At 34.0% G+C, this 15,454-nt stretch overlaps 1 protein-coding gene across 3 annotated transcripts in view; it reads right to left on the bottom strand.

Moving 5' to 3' along the window:
• The window catches only part of KLHL4 (kelch like family member 4), a gene marked incomplete at both ends in the record, with an annotated part of 120,590 nt that overhangs the window by 40,748 nt on the left and 64,388 nt on the right, over positions 1-15,454 (bottom strand). The window contains 5 exons of one of the 3 annotated variants that reach the window (XM_079727822.1): positions 2,036-2,222; positions 7,023-7,235; positions 11,017-11,213; positions 14,119-14,255; positions 14,646-14,813. In XM_079727822.1, the coding sequence (XP_079583948.1) occupies positions 2,036-2,222; positions 7,023-7,235; positions 11,017-11,213; positions 14,119-14,255; positions 14,646-14,813 (902 nt within the window). The remainder of the gene's footprint in view (positions 1-2,035; positions 2,223-7,022; positions 7,236-11,016; positions 11,214-14,118; positions 14,256-14,645; positions 14,814-15,454) is intronic. The other 2 variants (XM_079727823.1, XM_079727824.1) reach the window with 2 other exon arrangements.

Raw genomic sequence — 15,454 nt, 5'->3', positions numbered from 1 at the left:
GGACAGCCTTTTCAAAAAGTGGTGCTGGGAAAATTAGACAGGGACATGTAAAAGTATGAGATTAGATCACTCCCTAACACCATACACAAAAATAAGCTCAAAATGGATTAAAGACCTAAATATAAGGGCAAAAACTATCAAATTCTTAGAGGAAAACATAGGCAGAACACTCTATGACATAAATCACAGCAAGATCCTTTTGGACCCACCTCCTAGAGAAATGGAAATAAAAACAAAAATAAACAAATTGGACCTAATGAAACTACAAATCTTTTGCACAGCAAAGGAAACCATAAACAAAACAAAAAGACAACCGCCAGAAAGCGAGAAAGTATTTGCAAATGAAGCAACTGACAAAGGATTAATCTCCAAAATTTATAAGCACATCATGCAGCTCAATATCTGAAAAACAAACAAACCAATCCAAAAATGGGCAGAAGACCTAAATAGACATTTCTCCAAAGAAGATATACAGACTGCCAGCAGACACATGAAAGAATGCTCAACATCATTAATCATTAGAGAAATGCAAATTAAAACTACAATGGGATATCATCTCCAACCAGTCAGAATGGCCATCATCAAAAAATCTAGAAACAATAAATGCTGAGGAGGTTGTGGTGAAAAGGGAATACTCTTGCACTACTGATGGGAATGTGAATTGGTACAGCCACTATGGGGAACAGTATGGAGGTTCCTTAAAAAACTACATATAGAAATACCATATGACCCAGCAATCCCACTACTAGGCATATACCCTGAGAAAACCATAATTCAAAGATTAATGTACCAAAATGTTCATCGCATCTCTATTCACAGTAGCCTGGAGATGGAAACAACCTAAGTGCCCATCATCCAATGAATGAATAAAGAAGATGTGGCACATATATACAATGGAATACTACACAGCCATAAAAAGAAATGAAATTGAGCTATTTGTAATGAGGTGGATTGACCTAGAGTCTGTCACACAGAGTGAAGTAAGTCAGAAAGAGAAAGACAAATACCGTATGCTAACACATATATATGGAATTTAAGAAAAAAATGTCATGAAGTACCTAGGGGTAAAACAGGAATAAAGACACAGACCTACCTGAGAATGGCCTTGAGGATATGGGGAGGGGGAAGGGTAAGCTGTGACAAAGAAGAGAGAGGCATGGACATATATACACTACCAAATGTAAGGTAGATAGCTAGTGGGAAGCAGCCGAATAGCACAGGGAGATCAGCTCGGTGCTTTGTGACCGCCTGGAGGGGTGGGATAGGGAGAGTGCTAGGGAGGGAGACACAAGAGGGAAGAGATATGGGAACAGATGTATATGTATGACTGATTCACTTTGTTATAAAGCAGAAACTAATAAAAATATATTATGCTTAGTGAAATGTCAGAGTGACAAATACTGTATATCATTTATATGTGAAATCTAAAATAATACTAATGAATGTATATCCAAAACAGAAACAGACACACAAATATAGAAAACAAACCAGTGGTTACCAAAGGTGATAGAGAAGGAGGGAGGGACAAATTAAGGGTATGGGATTAACAGATGCAAACTACTATGTATAAAATAGGTAAGCAGTGAGTATATACTGTATACTACAGGAAATTAAAGCCATTTTCTTGTAATAACCTATAATGAAGTATCATCTGCAAAAATACTGAATCACTATGCAGTTTACCTGAAACTAATATAATATTGTAAGTCTATACTTCAATAAAAAGAAATTAATTGTATCCCGAGAGCAATAAATAAATAAATAAATAAATAAATAAATAAATAAATAAATAAATATTGCTGTCATAAGGGAAAAGTACCTCTTAGGAGTTGAGGAAACACTAATGAAAGGGTTATGTCCCATAATGTAAGAATAAAATAGGAGGTCACAATATTTATATTACCTTTTTTATAAGAAATGTTTTAGATGCACACATTTATATGTAGCTTTAATACTGCCCTCATAGTTTGGTGCGTGTGGAGAATACATCTTTTTTGAATGATACTTTCTAAAGTAATTAATTTGTTCCTGTTACCTTTCATAGCATCCATGCCTCCCACAGCATAAAGTGCTCCCACAGTTGATTTTCTAGGCTTCGTCCGAGGGCTTTGCATCATGGGTCTTCTCTCAGGTAAGAGATGATACTTCATAGCTTCCATCAGGAGCTTCTGACACTCAAGATCACCAGTAAACATGGAACTGTTTTCAAGATCTGCCAGTAACTGAAAAGTAATGATGCATGTATATGAAGTGAAGAGCAAACATTAGAAATAGCATTTTCATTTATATAAATTTGGAGAAAACTCCAGCTAATTCTAATATATGTGTTATTATTTAATATGTTAAGTTACTCAGTAACATATTTTATGATGAAAAGCCTCATGGTAGTAGCTAATTTATTAATGCACATTTATTTGACATATTTTTCCTCTTTTGAGTATGTACATGTAATCTCCAGGAGTGAAAGTGAAAAAGCACTCATAAAATGTGTTACTGAAAGCAAAGTGAATGGCTGTGTCTGCACAGAGCAAACACCTCCTGACCCGCTAGAGAAGCAGCCACCTTTTCGGTTGATTTAGGGGATATGGCACAAACATGCACAATTAAAATAATATCAGGACTTCACTGGTGGCGCAGTGGTTAAGAATCCATCTGCCAATGCAGGGGACACGGGTTCGAGTCCTGGTGCAGAAAGATCCCACATGCCGAGGAGCCTGTTTGCCACGACTACTGAGCATGAGCTCCTCAACAAAGGGAAGCCACCGCAATGAGAAACCCATGCACCACAGTGAAGAATAGCCCCCATTTGCCACAACTAGAGAAAGCCCATGAACAGCAACGAAGAACCAATGCAGCCCTAAATAAATAAATAAATAAATAAATAAATATATTAAACAAAATTATATCACCATAGGGGCTGCATCTTTATCGTCAAATCAAAGCACGAAGCAGGTGCTTTTTATCTGTACATGTACATGTGTACACCAGTAAAGTACATGTATTAGTAACTAGGTAATTCATCACCAATAGTACATGAGATCAATCCTTTCTAACCATTATTGCCCAGCAGCTAATATGACCCTAAGTGAATGGGATAAAAGCTAGGTAAAGTATTCTTCCTGAGATGAGTTGAAGAGAAGTGAAGAGTATTGTTCAGAATTTTCCAAGGGTCATTTAGATTGGTTCCTTGGAGTCTGCAGTCCACAGTATCATAGGAATTGATAGGAACAGCAAGAAGGTTGTTGGAATGGAGGTGCTAATTTTACCCCATAAAACTTCCCCCTGAAGTTTCCTGTTCTTCACTGGTTAACCTCAACCCTGCTCTCACCCCACTTTTTATCCCTGATGGATTACTGTTTTGACTTGACTGGTGAGACCCCAGGTATTTCCTTAATGCATACACTGTAGCAAATAGGTTTGAAAACTAGGCTATGCAATTTTTTTTTCTTTCAAAAATATTCTTCAGACATTTATCACCAGTCTCTTCATATATTTCATTTCTAGAATAGTTGTATAAGATTACCTACTACTACCATCATGAGGAAAAATTCACACAATCCCACATTCTAGGCATATTCAGGAGTGGGAAGCCAAGGTACCACTGGTTGTGTGTTTCAGCTGGATATTTACTGTTATTCCAATAAATTAAGAAAAGTCCAACTAAACCCTTTGCTGAAAAAAGGTCATGTAGACTTAATAGCAGTATAAAGTTAAGGGCTTCTGATCCTTTACACCAGTGTGTTTCAAATTTTTGCATATCTAAGAATCATCTGGAGAACTTGTTAAAATACAGATTCCTTGGCCTCAACCCAATAAATCATTTCCCTTGGTCTGTGGTGGGGGCCTGAGAAACTGAGTTTCAAAGAAGCCCCTGGCTTAAGAGTAAATATGTCCCGGGAGTTCCAAAGATGGCAGAGAATAAAGACTCTGAGCTCAACTCCTCTCCCAGGCACACAAAAATTACAACTATTTATAGGATAACTATTGATGAAAAAGACCAGAACCTACCACAAAAGATCATCTACAACTAAAGATGTAAAGAAGGAACCACAAGTTGGGTAGGAGGGGTAGATTCACAATATAGTCAAGAGCCATAATCCCAGTGTGGGTGACCCACAAACAGGAGAATAATTACAACTTCAGAAGTTCTCCCCAAAAAGCGAGGGGCCTAAGCCCCACATTGGGCTCCAAGCTCCACATTGGGCTCCCTAGCCTAAGAGTTCTGCACCAGGAAGACAAGAAACCAGACTATTTGGCTTCAAAGGCCAGCAGGGCTTACATTCAGGAGACTCAGAGGGCTGTGGAAAATGGAGACTCCATATTTAAAGGGTGCACACAAAATCTCACATGCTCTGAGATCCAGGGCAGAAGCAGTAACTTGAAAGGAGACTGTGTCAGATCTTCCTGCTGATCTTAGAGAGTCAATAGGAAAGGCAATAGGCAACCAGAGCTCACCCTGGTGTCAGACACTGGCAGCAGCCATTTGTGGGAGCTCATTCTGTCGTGTGGACACTGGTCCTGGTAAGGGCCTTTTTGGAATCCTCCTTCTAGCTTATTAGCCTTAGGACCCAGACCTGCCCCCACCGAACAGCCTATAGGCACCAGTACTGACATGCCTCAGGTGAAGTAATTAACTGAGCAGGGACATAGCCCCACTCACCAGAAGATGTGGTATATATATACATATATATATATATATATATATACACACACACATATATATACACATATATATATGTATACACACACACACACACACACTGTATACAATGGAATACTACTCAGCCATAAAAAATAATGAAAATTTGCCATTTGCAACCACAAGGAAGGTCCTGGAGGGTATTATCCTCAGCAAAATAAATCAGACAATGACAAAGACTGTATGGTATCACTTATATGTGGAATCTAAAAAAAGTGATCCAAACTAGTGAACACAGCAAAAAAGAAACAGACTACAAAAAAAATAAATACAGGAGAGGGTGTGGAGCAAAGAGAACCCTCCTACATTGTTGGTGGGAATGTAAATTTGTGCAGTCACTATGGAGAACAATATGGAGGTTCCTTAGAAAACTAAAAATAGAGTTATATGATCCAGCGATCTTACTCCTGGGCATATATCTGGAAAAGAAGAAAACTTTAATTTGTAAAGTTACATGCACCCCAATGTTCATAGTAGCACTGTTTACAATAGCCAAGACATAGAAGCAATCTAAGTGTCCATGGACAGATGAATGGATAAAGAAGATGTGATATATGTATACAATGGAATATTACTCAGCCACGAAAAAGAATGAAATAATGCCATTTGCAGCAACATGGATGGACCTAGAGATTATCATACTAAGTGAGGTTAATCAGAGAAAAACAAATATCGTATGATATCACTTATATGCAAATCTAAAAATAATGGTACAAATGAACTAATTTACAAAACAGAAACAGACTCGGAGATGTAGAAAACAAACTTATGGTTATCAAAGGGGAAGGGGGGGAGGGATAATACAGGAGTTTGGGATTAACAGATATAGGCTACTAAATATAAAATAGATAAACAACAAGGACCTACTATATAGCACAGGGAACTATATGCAATATCTTGTAATAATCCATAATGGAAAAGAACCTGAAATAAAATATATATATGTATGTACATATATATATATATATATATACATACATATATATATATGTATACATAACTGGAATACTCTGCTATACATCTGAAACTAACATAACACTGTAAATCAACTATACTTCAATTAAAAAAAAAGAAACAGAATAACAAATATAGAGAACTAGTGTTTACTAGTGGGGAGAGGGAAGGCAGGGAGAGACAAGTTAGGGGTAGAAGATTAAGAGATGCAAACCACTATGTATGAAATAAATAAGCTATAAGGATATATTGTACAGCACAGGGAATATAGCCAATATTTTATAATAAATATAAATGGCATATAATCTATAAAAATTTTGAATTACTATGTTGTGCACCTGAAACTAATATAATATTGTAAATCAACTGTACCTCAACTAAAAATAAGAGTAAATATGTACTTCCATGGGATTTAATTAACAGCTAAAAGTAAAAAAAAAAAAGCAGAGAAATCATCAGCAAATTAAAATCTATTTTTCAATGTTAACATTTAATTAGAATTTTTTTTGCAAATTGATTAATTTTAACATTTATGAAGCTACTGATCCATTAGGTCCAAAAAAGTCCTTCCTTCCAATGTGAATGATGTTTGAGGACTTTAGCTACAAGTTATATAGCATATGAAGTGTACATATGTGTCTTATATTCATATATATATATATATATATATATATATATATATATATATATAAATGATATATACTACTGATCAGTTGGCTACAGAGAAATAATTGTGGTTATCACCAATGTTAGAATTATATAATGAGACTTCACTCCAACCTCACTAAACTTCACATACTAAAATTCAGTATGAGGTGGGTCAATCCTGAGTTTTATCCAAGGGCGTTTGTTTTTAGGATCATTTTTAGTACAGTCCTTTGGCATGCATGGTGAGGATGCCATTATAATGATGCTCCAATGCATCTGAAGCAATTATAATATGGTTTCAATCATAGTAGCTAATTACTCATGTTAGTTAGTACGTATTGTCCAGAATCTAACTCCTTCCTAGGGTCTCCTCTGGGATGCTTCTGTAATGATTATTATCACCTTGCCTAGAAGGTGGCAGGAAAAGAAAAAGAGTTATGTTAGTCATTTTCCCTGCTTGTTACAAGTGCTGTTTGGTGAGAGAGGAAACTGAATCTAATGAGTATTCTGAAGTTCGGGGATCATTTGTAGATTTTTTCCTTAAACCTTTTTTCCTCACTCGTTGTCATTACTAATATTGTTAATTGAAGGCTGTACATGTCCTTCTGTGAAACAAATCATGTACCAGAAATTCTCTGTATACAATTAAAAAAAAAGAATGGCTTAATGCCTATTTGTTGTTTAGAACTATAATTTACATTACCTGGGTAAGTTTCCATACCTGTGGTGGAAGTAATGGCAGTCTGATGTAAGAAAGCAGCATTGCTAGGTCTTGTTGCCTAGCCTGCACATCATGCCTTACCCACTGCATTAGAGCATGGAAAATAGTTTCTTCATCAGGAACATTAATGTCATCACTGCATAAAAGTTTTGAAATCTCATTAGCTGGAAGCAGGAGGAATTCTTGGTTCTTTATTACCTCGATGAAGTGTTCCTAGAAAAGAGAAATTTTCTACTGAAACTTTGTACTTTAGAAACTTCTACAAAATAAGCTTACCAAAGCATTTCTTTTTGTTAAACTTCAGAAAAAGCCAGAGAGACAGATATATGCATTCATAGAAAATAGATGTTATTGCTGCCCGTGACAGGGGATTGGAGGAGCCTCTGAAGCTGAGGAACAAAATGCTTCCACTGGGAATTATTTATTAAACGCAAGGAAAGGAAAGGCCTTAACTACTTCACAGGCCAGATGGGTAGTGTCTGAGTTGATGCCAGTGCTTTTCTCTCTCAGATTTTGTAGGTGACAGCAGTTTATGACTCCAGAACTGACTGATGTCAAGTTGGCCTTTAGCCAAAAACCTAAAGAGAAATGTTAAAAATTTTCAAGGTGGAGGCTATCTTGAAGGCCCGGTAGAGGCAGCTTTGTCTGTGCATTTGATGGGGCAATATACTGAATTCATTTGAGATGAGAAAAAGAGACTGATTAAAAACTCCTTTCTCTTGTAAAAAAGCATGATCTTCTATTAACCAAGGCAAAGTTATTTTACTATGGATAAACTTCTACAGAGTCAGGTTAATCTAAAAGTGACTCCTTTGGAGTTATTTTTTGAGGGGGAGTGGGGCTATCTCTTAATTTTTATATTTTATAACTTGATTCTCTCTTCTGTCATTTGTGTTGTATTTTTGTCAAGTATCAAATTTCAGGCAGCTGTGTTTCAATTTTTTTCATCAAAACACCACTATATTTTTCCTATTTATAATGTTATATATTTTTCTTTGATAACACAATTATCATTTCCAACATTTTTCATATTAAAGATCTTAAGTTTTAAATGCAATAAAATATACTTCTGAAATTGATATAAGCAAGTCTAGCTGGTAATTTATGTTGCCCAATAAATAGATATTCTGGAAGCATCTTAAGACAGCCTCTGAATAACTGGAGGATCTGGATAAATCAAATCACTCCCTCAGCTCCACTCTGTTTAGTCATTGTAGGAGGCAAGACTTCTGCCAATGAACCACCAGTGCCCTTGAGTTTAGTCATTGTGGGACTGAGTTAACCTAATAGCAAAATTATCCATACAAGAATCATCAAGTTTGATAAACCCATCAGGAAGCTCTGATACCATAAATTCCAAGTTAACTTGCCTGTTTAGACAAAGAGCCCTCTTGTGACTAATGCAAGTAATTGAGAGAGAACTGCTGATTTTACTATAGCAGATGTTCCTGGTTGAAAACCCTCTCATCTATAGCAAAATGGTGGAGCTAGTACTAAAACTAAAAATACATTACACTTGTACAGCACTTCACACTTTACAGATTTCTTTCACAAACATTAAGTCATCACCAATGCAATCTTGTGGGAGGTGGAATTATTCTGATGAGAAAACTGGCTATGTGAATTGTTTGATCTTTGTGCAGTAAATGGCTAAGTATGCACTCACACCTATGCCTTTAGGTCTACTTCATTTTGTTCGATACTGCAACTGCCTTTCATAAATGATGTAATTTTTATGAAAGTGTTAAGAAAAAGATAAAACACTCTAAAACTTATGGTTACCCATTACCGGTAGTATATGTAAACTTTGAAACTGTGTAAATATTATGGAAGGCCCCATCTCTCATTCTTCTTTCTATCCACTCTCCAACGAAAGAAAAGAAAAAAAAACAACAACAAGAGTGTGAGAGAGAGTGCCCTTGGTTTGGTATTCATTTTTAAAATCCACACTTACATTGTTGCAAAATGTATTCAATGAATATAGAATATTTGCTGAATGTTTCATCGATGTAGACTACTATTTATATGATTGTGATGGTTAATTTTATGTCAACTTGACTGAGCCATGGAACGTCCATACTTTTGGCCAAACATTATTCTGAGTGTGTCTGTGAGGGTATTTCTGGATGAGGCCCAATCACATCGATTGGAAAGGGCAATCTGTTTTACTCAGTTTATGATTCAAATGACTGTAACTGAATCCTTAGAGTTTAGCATTATTCTTAGAGATTAAAATTATTTGCATTTTTATACTATCAATACAGTATTATAAAAGCATTATTTTAGCAAGATCTTGACATCTTTTGCTGCATTTATAATAGATACTAAAATAACTAAAGAGGGATTAAAGGAGATAACGGTATTACATTTTTTTGCACATCCTGCTTTAACACTCAGTTTCAGTCACATAATAGGAAAAGGAAGACAAGTTCATTTTGAGCAACAAAAATAACTCAAGCTGTTTATCAGAATGTGTTTTGTCTGCAAGAGTAAGATACCAGACAGGAAACTGTTAATAGTTAGTTCAAGAATTTAAGTAATTTAACAGGAAGTTTTCATGTTTGGCATTTGTGGTAGGATTAAACTTTGAACTGTTGTTCCTATAGATTATATAGCATCTATATTTAGGACATAGGAATATAAATAGCATAATTAAATGACATGTTAAAATGTCAATCTATTATAATATGATTCTCCATATAATGGTATTGTTTCAGAAATATGTTTAAAACTTCAAATTTTGAACAATGACCAAGGGTGGGAACAAGAGAGGGGAAGTTTTACAAGAATTTTTTAGAGAATTCAAATATTACAAGTTTGAAAAATTTAAGGTCCGTATGAAACTCTAGAAACACTTTTTAATTATATGCATCTCAATTCTAAAATTGTACTGTTAATTTTAATGTTTTTAGTTGTGATTCTCTATTGTTCATTTTTATGTACTTGCCTTTAATTTTGAATCTTAAATAAATGTAGCTATTTTCTTAGCTTGAAAATTTATCTTTTAATTTGGTTTCACAGAAAGATCCATCTCTTGTGTTGTTCCCTGCTTCAGAGGTTAAAAAGTTCACTTTCTTCTTTGCATAAGGGAATTATTAGCATGAATGGTAAAGATTTATTTAATATCCTCTGTCTACTTTTACTTGCCTCTCTACAATCTATGTTTCATGTCACTGTCACTTGACTGAATAAAGATAGTCTTACCCCATGCAACTTTTAAAGAATTAACACATCAAACATGTTCATTTAATTTATTATAATTATTAATAGAATTGAGAGGGATTTTAAGTTAATTAAAGAATTGAACTGCAAGTTGTTTTAACAGAAATAACATGTTTTCTTTAAGAAATAAAAAGTCCATTCAATAGAATTGTCTGATTTACTAATTTTGATAGTTTTTAAGCTCTTCCAGTTAATAGTGATTCAATAATATTACCTTTTTACTTATTGAATGATACCTATTGGGTTAGCCAAAAAGTTCGTTCGGATTTTTCCATAACATCGTATGAAAAACCTGAACAAACCTTTTGGCTAACTCAATAAATTTCATTAGAAATAATTTGTACAACTTTATGAAGTAAAGTTCTAATAGTACAAAAACATCAGGGAAATTATGTTTTCTTGTTACTGTGGATTCTACTTGAAATATGCATTTGTCCAGTTTAATTGTTGGCAGTATTTTCATTTCTCCAAGCTCTGAGATTTAATTAAATCTTTTTAGTTTGAAAATGTGAAACTTGCTTGTGTACAGCTCAACCAGACAAATATTTTTATCTAATATCTATTTTGTGCAAGTCATTTGAAAATTATGTAAATTTATATTGCTGTTTAATTTTATCCCAACATTATAATTTTTACCTTGGAATGGTTCTCCACACACACACACACACACACACACACACACACACAAATACATATCAGTAAACATATAATTAGTTTAGACATTGTGTTAATATATTATCACTACAAGTTAACATGAAGCAATTGATTTTACCATTGTGTATTTATGTGCCACACTCAGGAGCTCTGTACAGCCCTGGGCATCTCCAAACGATCGAATCCCTAAGCAGTTTGAAGGGTGGAGCTGTTTTATAAGAAAATTGGAGCAGACTTCAATGACTTGAGTCAGCTGCAGGAGACAAGCTGCAGCCAGCAAATTTTCAATAGTATCTTCTTTCAATTGCAGGACACCTAAATGGTTTGAAAAAGTAAAGAATGATTTTATATTCTGTAAAGTAAGACATAAATATGCTAGATAGTTAAAATTTTCAGTTTCTTTCATTAATAGGGCTATTTTTTCTGGTGTACAGTAACTATTCAGGGAATATCTTTTGAGGTGAATATATGCAAGCGAGTATGTACAAACACTAATAAGATGGCTGAAGGGAGCCATACTAGATTATCAAAAACAACTGGAGCAAATGAACAGTGAGTACCACCATTGCAACAAAAAGCAATTTCTTCTTTCTTTATCATCTTAGACCTGCATCTAAATCTAATATTAAAAGCTGTCTACATTATGACTCAAGAAGCACTATGTCATATTGTATAAGGATCATAAAATGGGCAATACAGGTACCTGTCATTTGTGTGGTAAATAACATTAAGCTTATATGTCCATTTTTTTAATCTGTATTTATTAGCTGATAAGGATGACTTTGCTCAAATATTACACCTGGAATTAATGTCCAGCACTGTCTTAAAAGAAATAAATTGTTGCCAAGAGTCCTCAGCTAAATAATTGCCTATATGATTATTTTTTTAGGTATAAAAAACAGATTCTGTTTAAAAATATCTGTAAAGATTTTTAAAAACCAAGATCAGAGCAATTTAAGCTGTTTCCTTTATATTGATATATCTGTATTATTTTTGAAGCAAGAATTATTGATGAATTATTGCAAATGTTTTAAGTTATTTTGATATGATATATTCCTATATTTCTGTTTTAGCCAAGCTTAGGGAATTTATAAAGAATGATATTATATGGATTATATAAACTATAAAGTATTATTTTATAATTTTGCTTTGTAAAATACCTTAATATGAATTCTATCTGATTGCATAACCATAAAAAAGAATAATAAAAACCGTAAGCTGCTATGTATTCGGTTCAACCTCTAAAATGTGTTGTAAAGGGATCCAGCCCATTGGCAAACTTTCTTGTGTTGTTTCTTATCCTGGATTTTGAAGGAAGAGCCCTGACTATATTTTATGAAACTCAGAGAAGTATGAACTATTCTCAGATTCACCTGCTGTAGACATTGAAACTTGGCCTGGTTATTAGGAATAATATTTATTTCTCAATGAATGAAAAAATAAAACTCATAGAAGAAAACATAGCATAAAAGCTCCTTGGGTCTTGGCAATAAGTTCATGGGTAAGACACGAAAAACACAGTGAACAAAAGCTAAAGTAAACAAGTGGGACTACATCAAACTAAAGATCTTCTCCACAGCAAGGGAAGCAAAAAATTGAGATGGAAACCTACAGAATGAGAGAAAATATCTGCAAACCATATATATGTTAAGGGTTTAATATACAAAATATGTAAAGGACTCATACAACATAATATCACAAAAACAAATAATCGAGTTAAAAATGGGCAAATAACGTGTATAGAAATTTTTTTCCAAAGAAGACATACAAATGACCAGTGGGTATGTTAAAAGGTGCTCAACAGCACTACTCATCAGGGAAATGCATATCAAAACCACAATGAGATAGTATCTCATACTTGTTAGGATGGCTATTATAAAAAAGAGAAGAGATAGTCAATCTTAGTGAGGCTTTGGTGAAAATGGAACTTTTGTGCACTTTTGGTGAAAATGTAAATTGGTTCAGCCATTAAGAAAAGCAGTATGAAGGCTCCTAAAAAATAAAATATATATATATATATATATATATATATATATATATATATATATATATATATATATATATAATTACCATGTGATCCAGCAATCCCACTCCAAAGGAAATGTAAACAAGATATTAAAGTGATAGCTCCTCTCTCTTGTTTATTGCAGCATTATTCACATGATATGGAAACAATTTAAATGTTCTTTGACACATGAATGGATAAATAAAATGTGATATACACACACACAATGGAATATTATTCAACCATGAGAAAGATGGAAATCCTGCCATTTGTGACAACATGGGTGAACCTGGAGGGCATTATGCTAATTGAACTAAGGTAGACAGAGAAAGACAAATACTGTATGGGATCACTTGTATGTGGAATGGGGCGGGAAAGGGAAGATGGAGAAATGTAGATTGAAGGTTGAAAACTTTCAGTTATAAGAAGTTCTCAGGATAAGAAGTACAGCATGGTGACTCTAGTTAATAATACGGTATTGGATACTGCATACTTGAAAGTTGCTGAGAGTGTATATTATTCAGTCTCACCAAAAAAAAAAGAGTCATCTACATGAGATGATGTGTGAATTAATTACCTTGATCTTGGTAATCATTCCTATATATATACATATATATATACATATATATATATATATATATCCATGTGTGTGTATATATATACACACACATATATGTGTATATACATTATATATATATATATAATCATCAAGTTGTATACTTTAAGTATGTACAATTATATTTGTCAATTATTCCTTAATAAAGTTGGAATGAATGAATAAATAAATAAATAAATATTTCTTGGCCCACAAACTCATCCTGTTACCTTTGTTACATAGTTTGATTAAATATGACTTTATTATTTCAAAAGAAGAGACTAAATCTATAGAGTTAGAATATCCCACTTCCACTCTCATTTTTCCAAACAAGAATGTACCCACACCTCTCAAGAGAGAAAGAGAGACATGCTCTTGTAGCTTTGTGTTAAAATAGCTCTATTTTCTCATGGTCAAAAATTTTATAGCATATTATTTACCTCTTGCTCTTTCATATTACTTTTTAAATACTGATTCTGCCACTTACTACTTTAGGAAATTTACTTAACTGGTTTATCCTTCAATTTTCTCACTTGCAGAGTCAGAATAATAATAATGTGGACTATATAATATAGAGTTATTGTGAGGACTGACTGAGTTAATACACGCCAAGCACTTACCTGTGTAAGCATACTGCACCAGGGAATTAAGTGCATTAGGATCGACTCCTTCCATCCTGACCTCTTCTTGTTTGGCTTCAAGCACATCATTAGTAAACATTGCAGCAAAATAATCAGACACTGCACTGAGAACCAACCTGGAATTAGGAATGTTTCATAGGAAGTTAAATCAGCCCATAATCCCACTGAAAAAAACATGAAATATAGTCAGTAATTTTTAACACTGATGAGTATGTTTTCTGCATAAATCTTTCATAGTTCAGTAAAGTGTAGTGAAATTAGAACGGTAAATTAAGTAAGTTGATTTTGCTTAGACAATTTGGGCTGTTTCTCTTCATCAATTTCTCTAAAGTTTGGCTCTTCTAAATATCACACAGGGAAACAGATCATATAGGCTAGTGCTTTTTCAATATAAAAACATAAAAATCTATTTTCCTCAATGCTCCAATTCGTAATCAATTGACTGATTCTTTCTCATTCATGCTAGCTATAGTCATTAAATGATCTGTCTGCATAAGGATACTTACCGATGGGCTGGGATTCGGAGGTGTCCAGCAATGAGTAGCACATCACACAATTGTTTCTCTTTCAGGTAGTTCTCCATTTTATGAAGGGTTTGTTCCGCATGGTTTACAGCATGGAAGTGCTCCTCAGATCTGCTATGATTCATTTCTTCAGGATGCTGCATATCTAATCTAAAAGGGGAATAAGTGTGAGAAGATATTCTTTTCTCCTAGTGGGTGTGCAAAAATCCAGTAGAAATTTGGGCACATCTACTTCTAAAATAAATAAATAGAATTAAAGTAAACTTAAAATTTGCCCACCAATCCTAAATATTTCACTGTTACTGCTCCCTAACCTCTATTAAAGTGAGGTGTCATGATTACTACTGATGTCTGGAATGTAACCGTGGATGTGACTATGCATGGTTCAATGGTAGGGCTAGTGCTAATTTTTATATTCACAAACATAAACTTCAAGATACGAGCCTCTTTCTTTGATTTTTATTGGCATCACAATTATGCCATTTGGCATGAAATTGTAGGCATGATTCAAAATACTTTTCAAATTTGATTATGTTCTGAAGCTTCTCCATGGAGTACTCATTACACATCAGAGATATTTCTTGAAGAATCTCAAGGCCGAGACTTCCATAACATTGTTTATAATATGTCATTCCCATCAAGAAAATAAACATATTTCCATCTTTTATCATTTTTCCAGCTTTACTGAGATATAATTGACATACTACATTAAGTTTTAGATGTACAATGTGATGATTTGATATACATATATATTGTGAAAGGATTACCACAATAAGGTTAGTTAAAATATC

This window comes from Hyperoodon ampullatus, assembly GCF_949752795.1.
Source record: "Hyperoodon ampullatus genome assembly, chromosome: X".
Classification (NCBI taxonomy): domain Eukaryota; kingdom Metazoa; phylum Chordata; class Mammalia; order Artiodactyla; family Ziphiidae; genus Hyperoodon; species Hyperoodon ampullatus.
The sequence above is the reverse complement of the archived record's forward strand: the minus strand, read 5'-3'. Positions and strand labels throughout refer to the sequence as shown.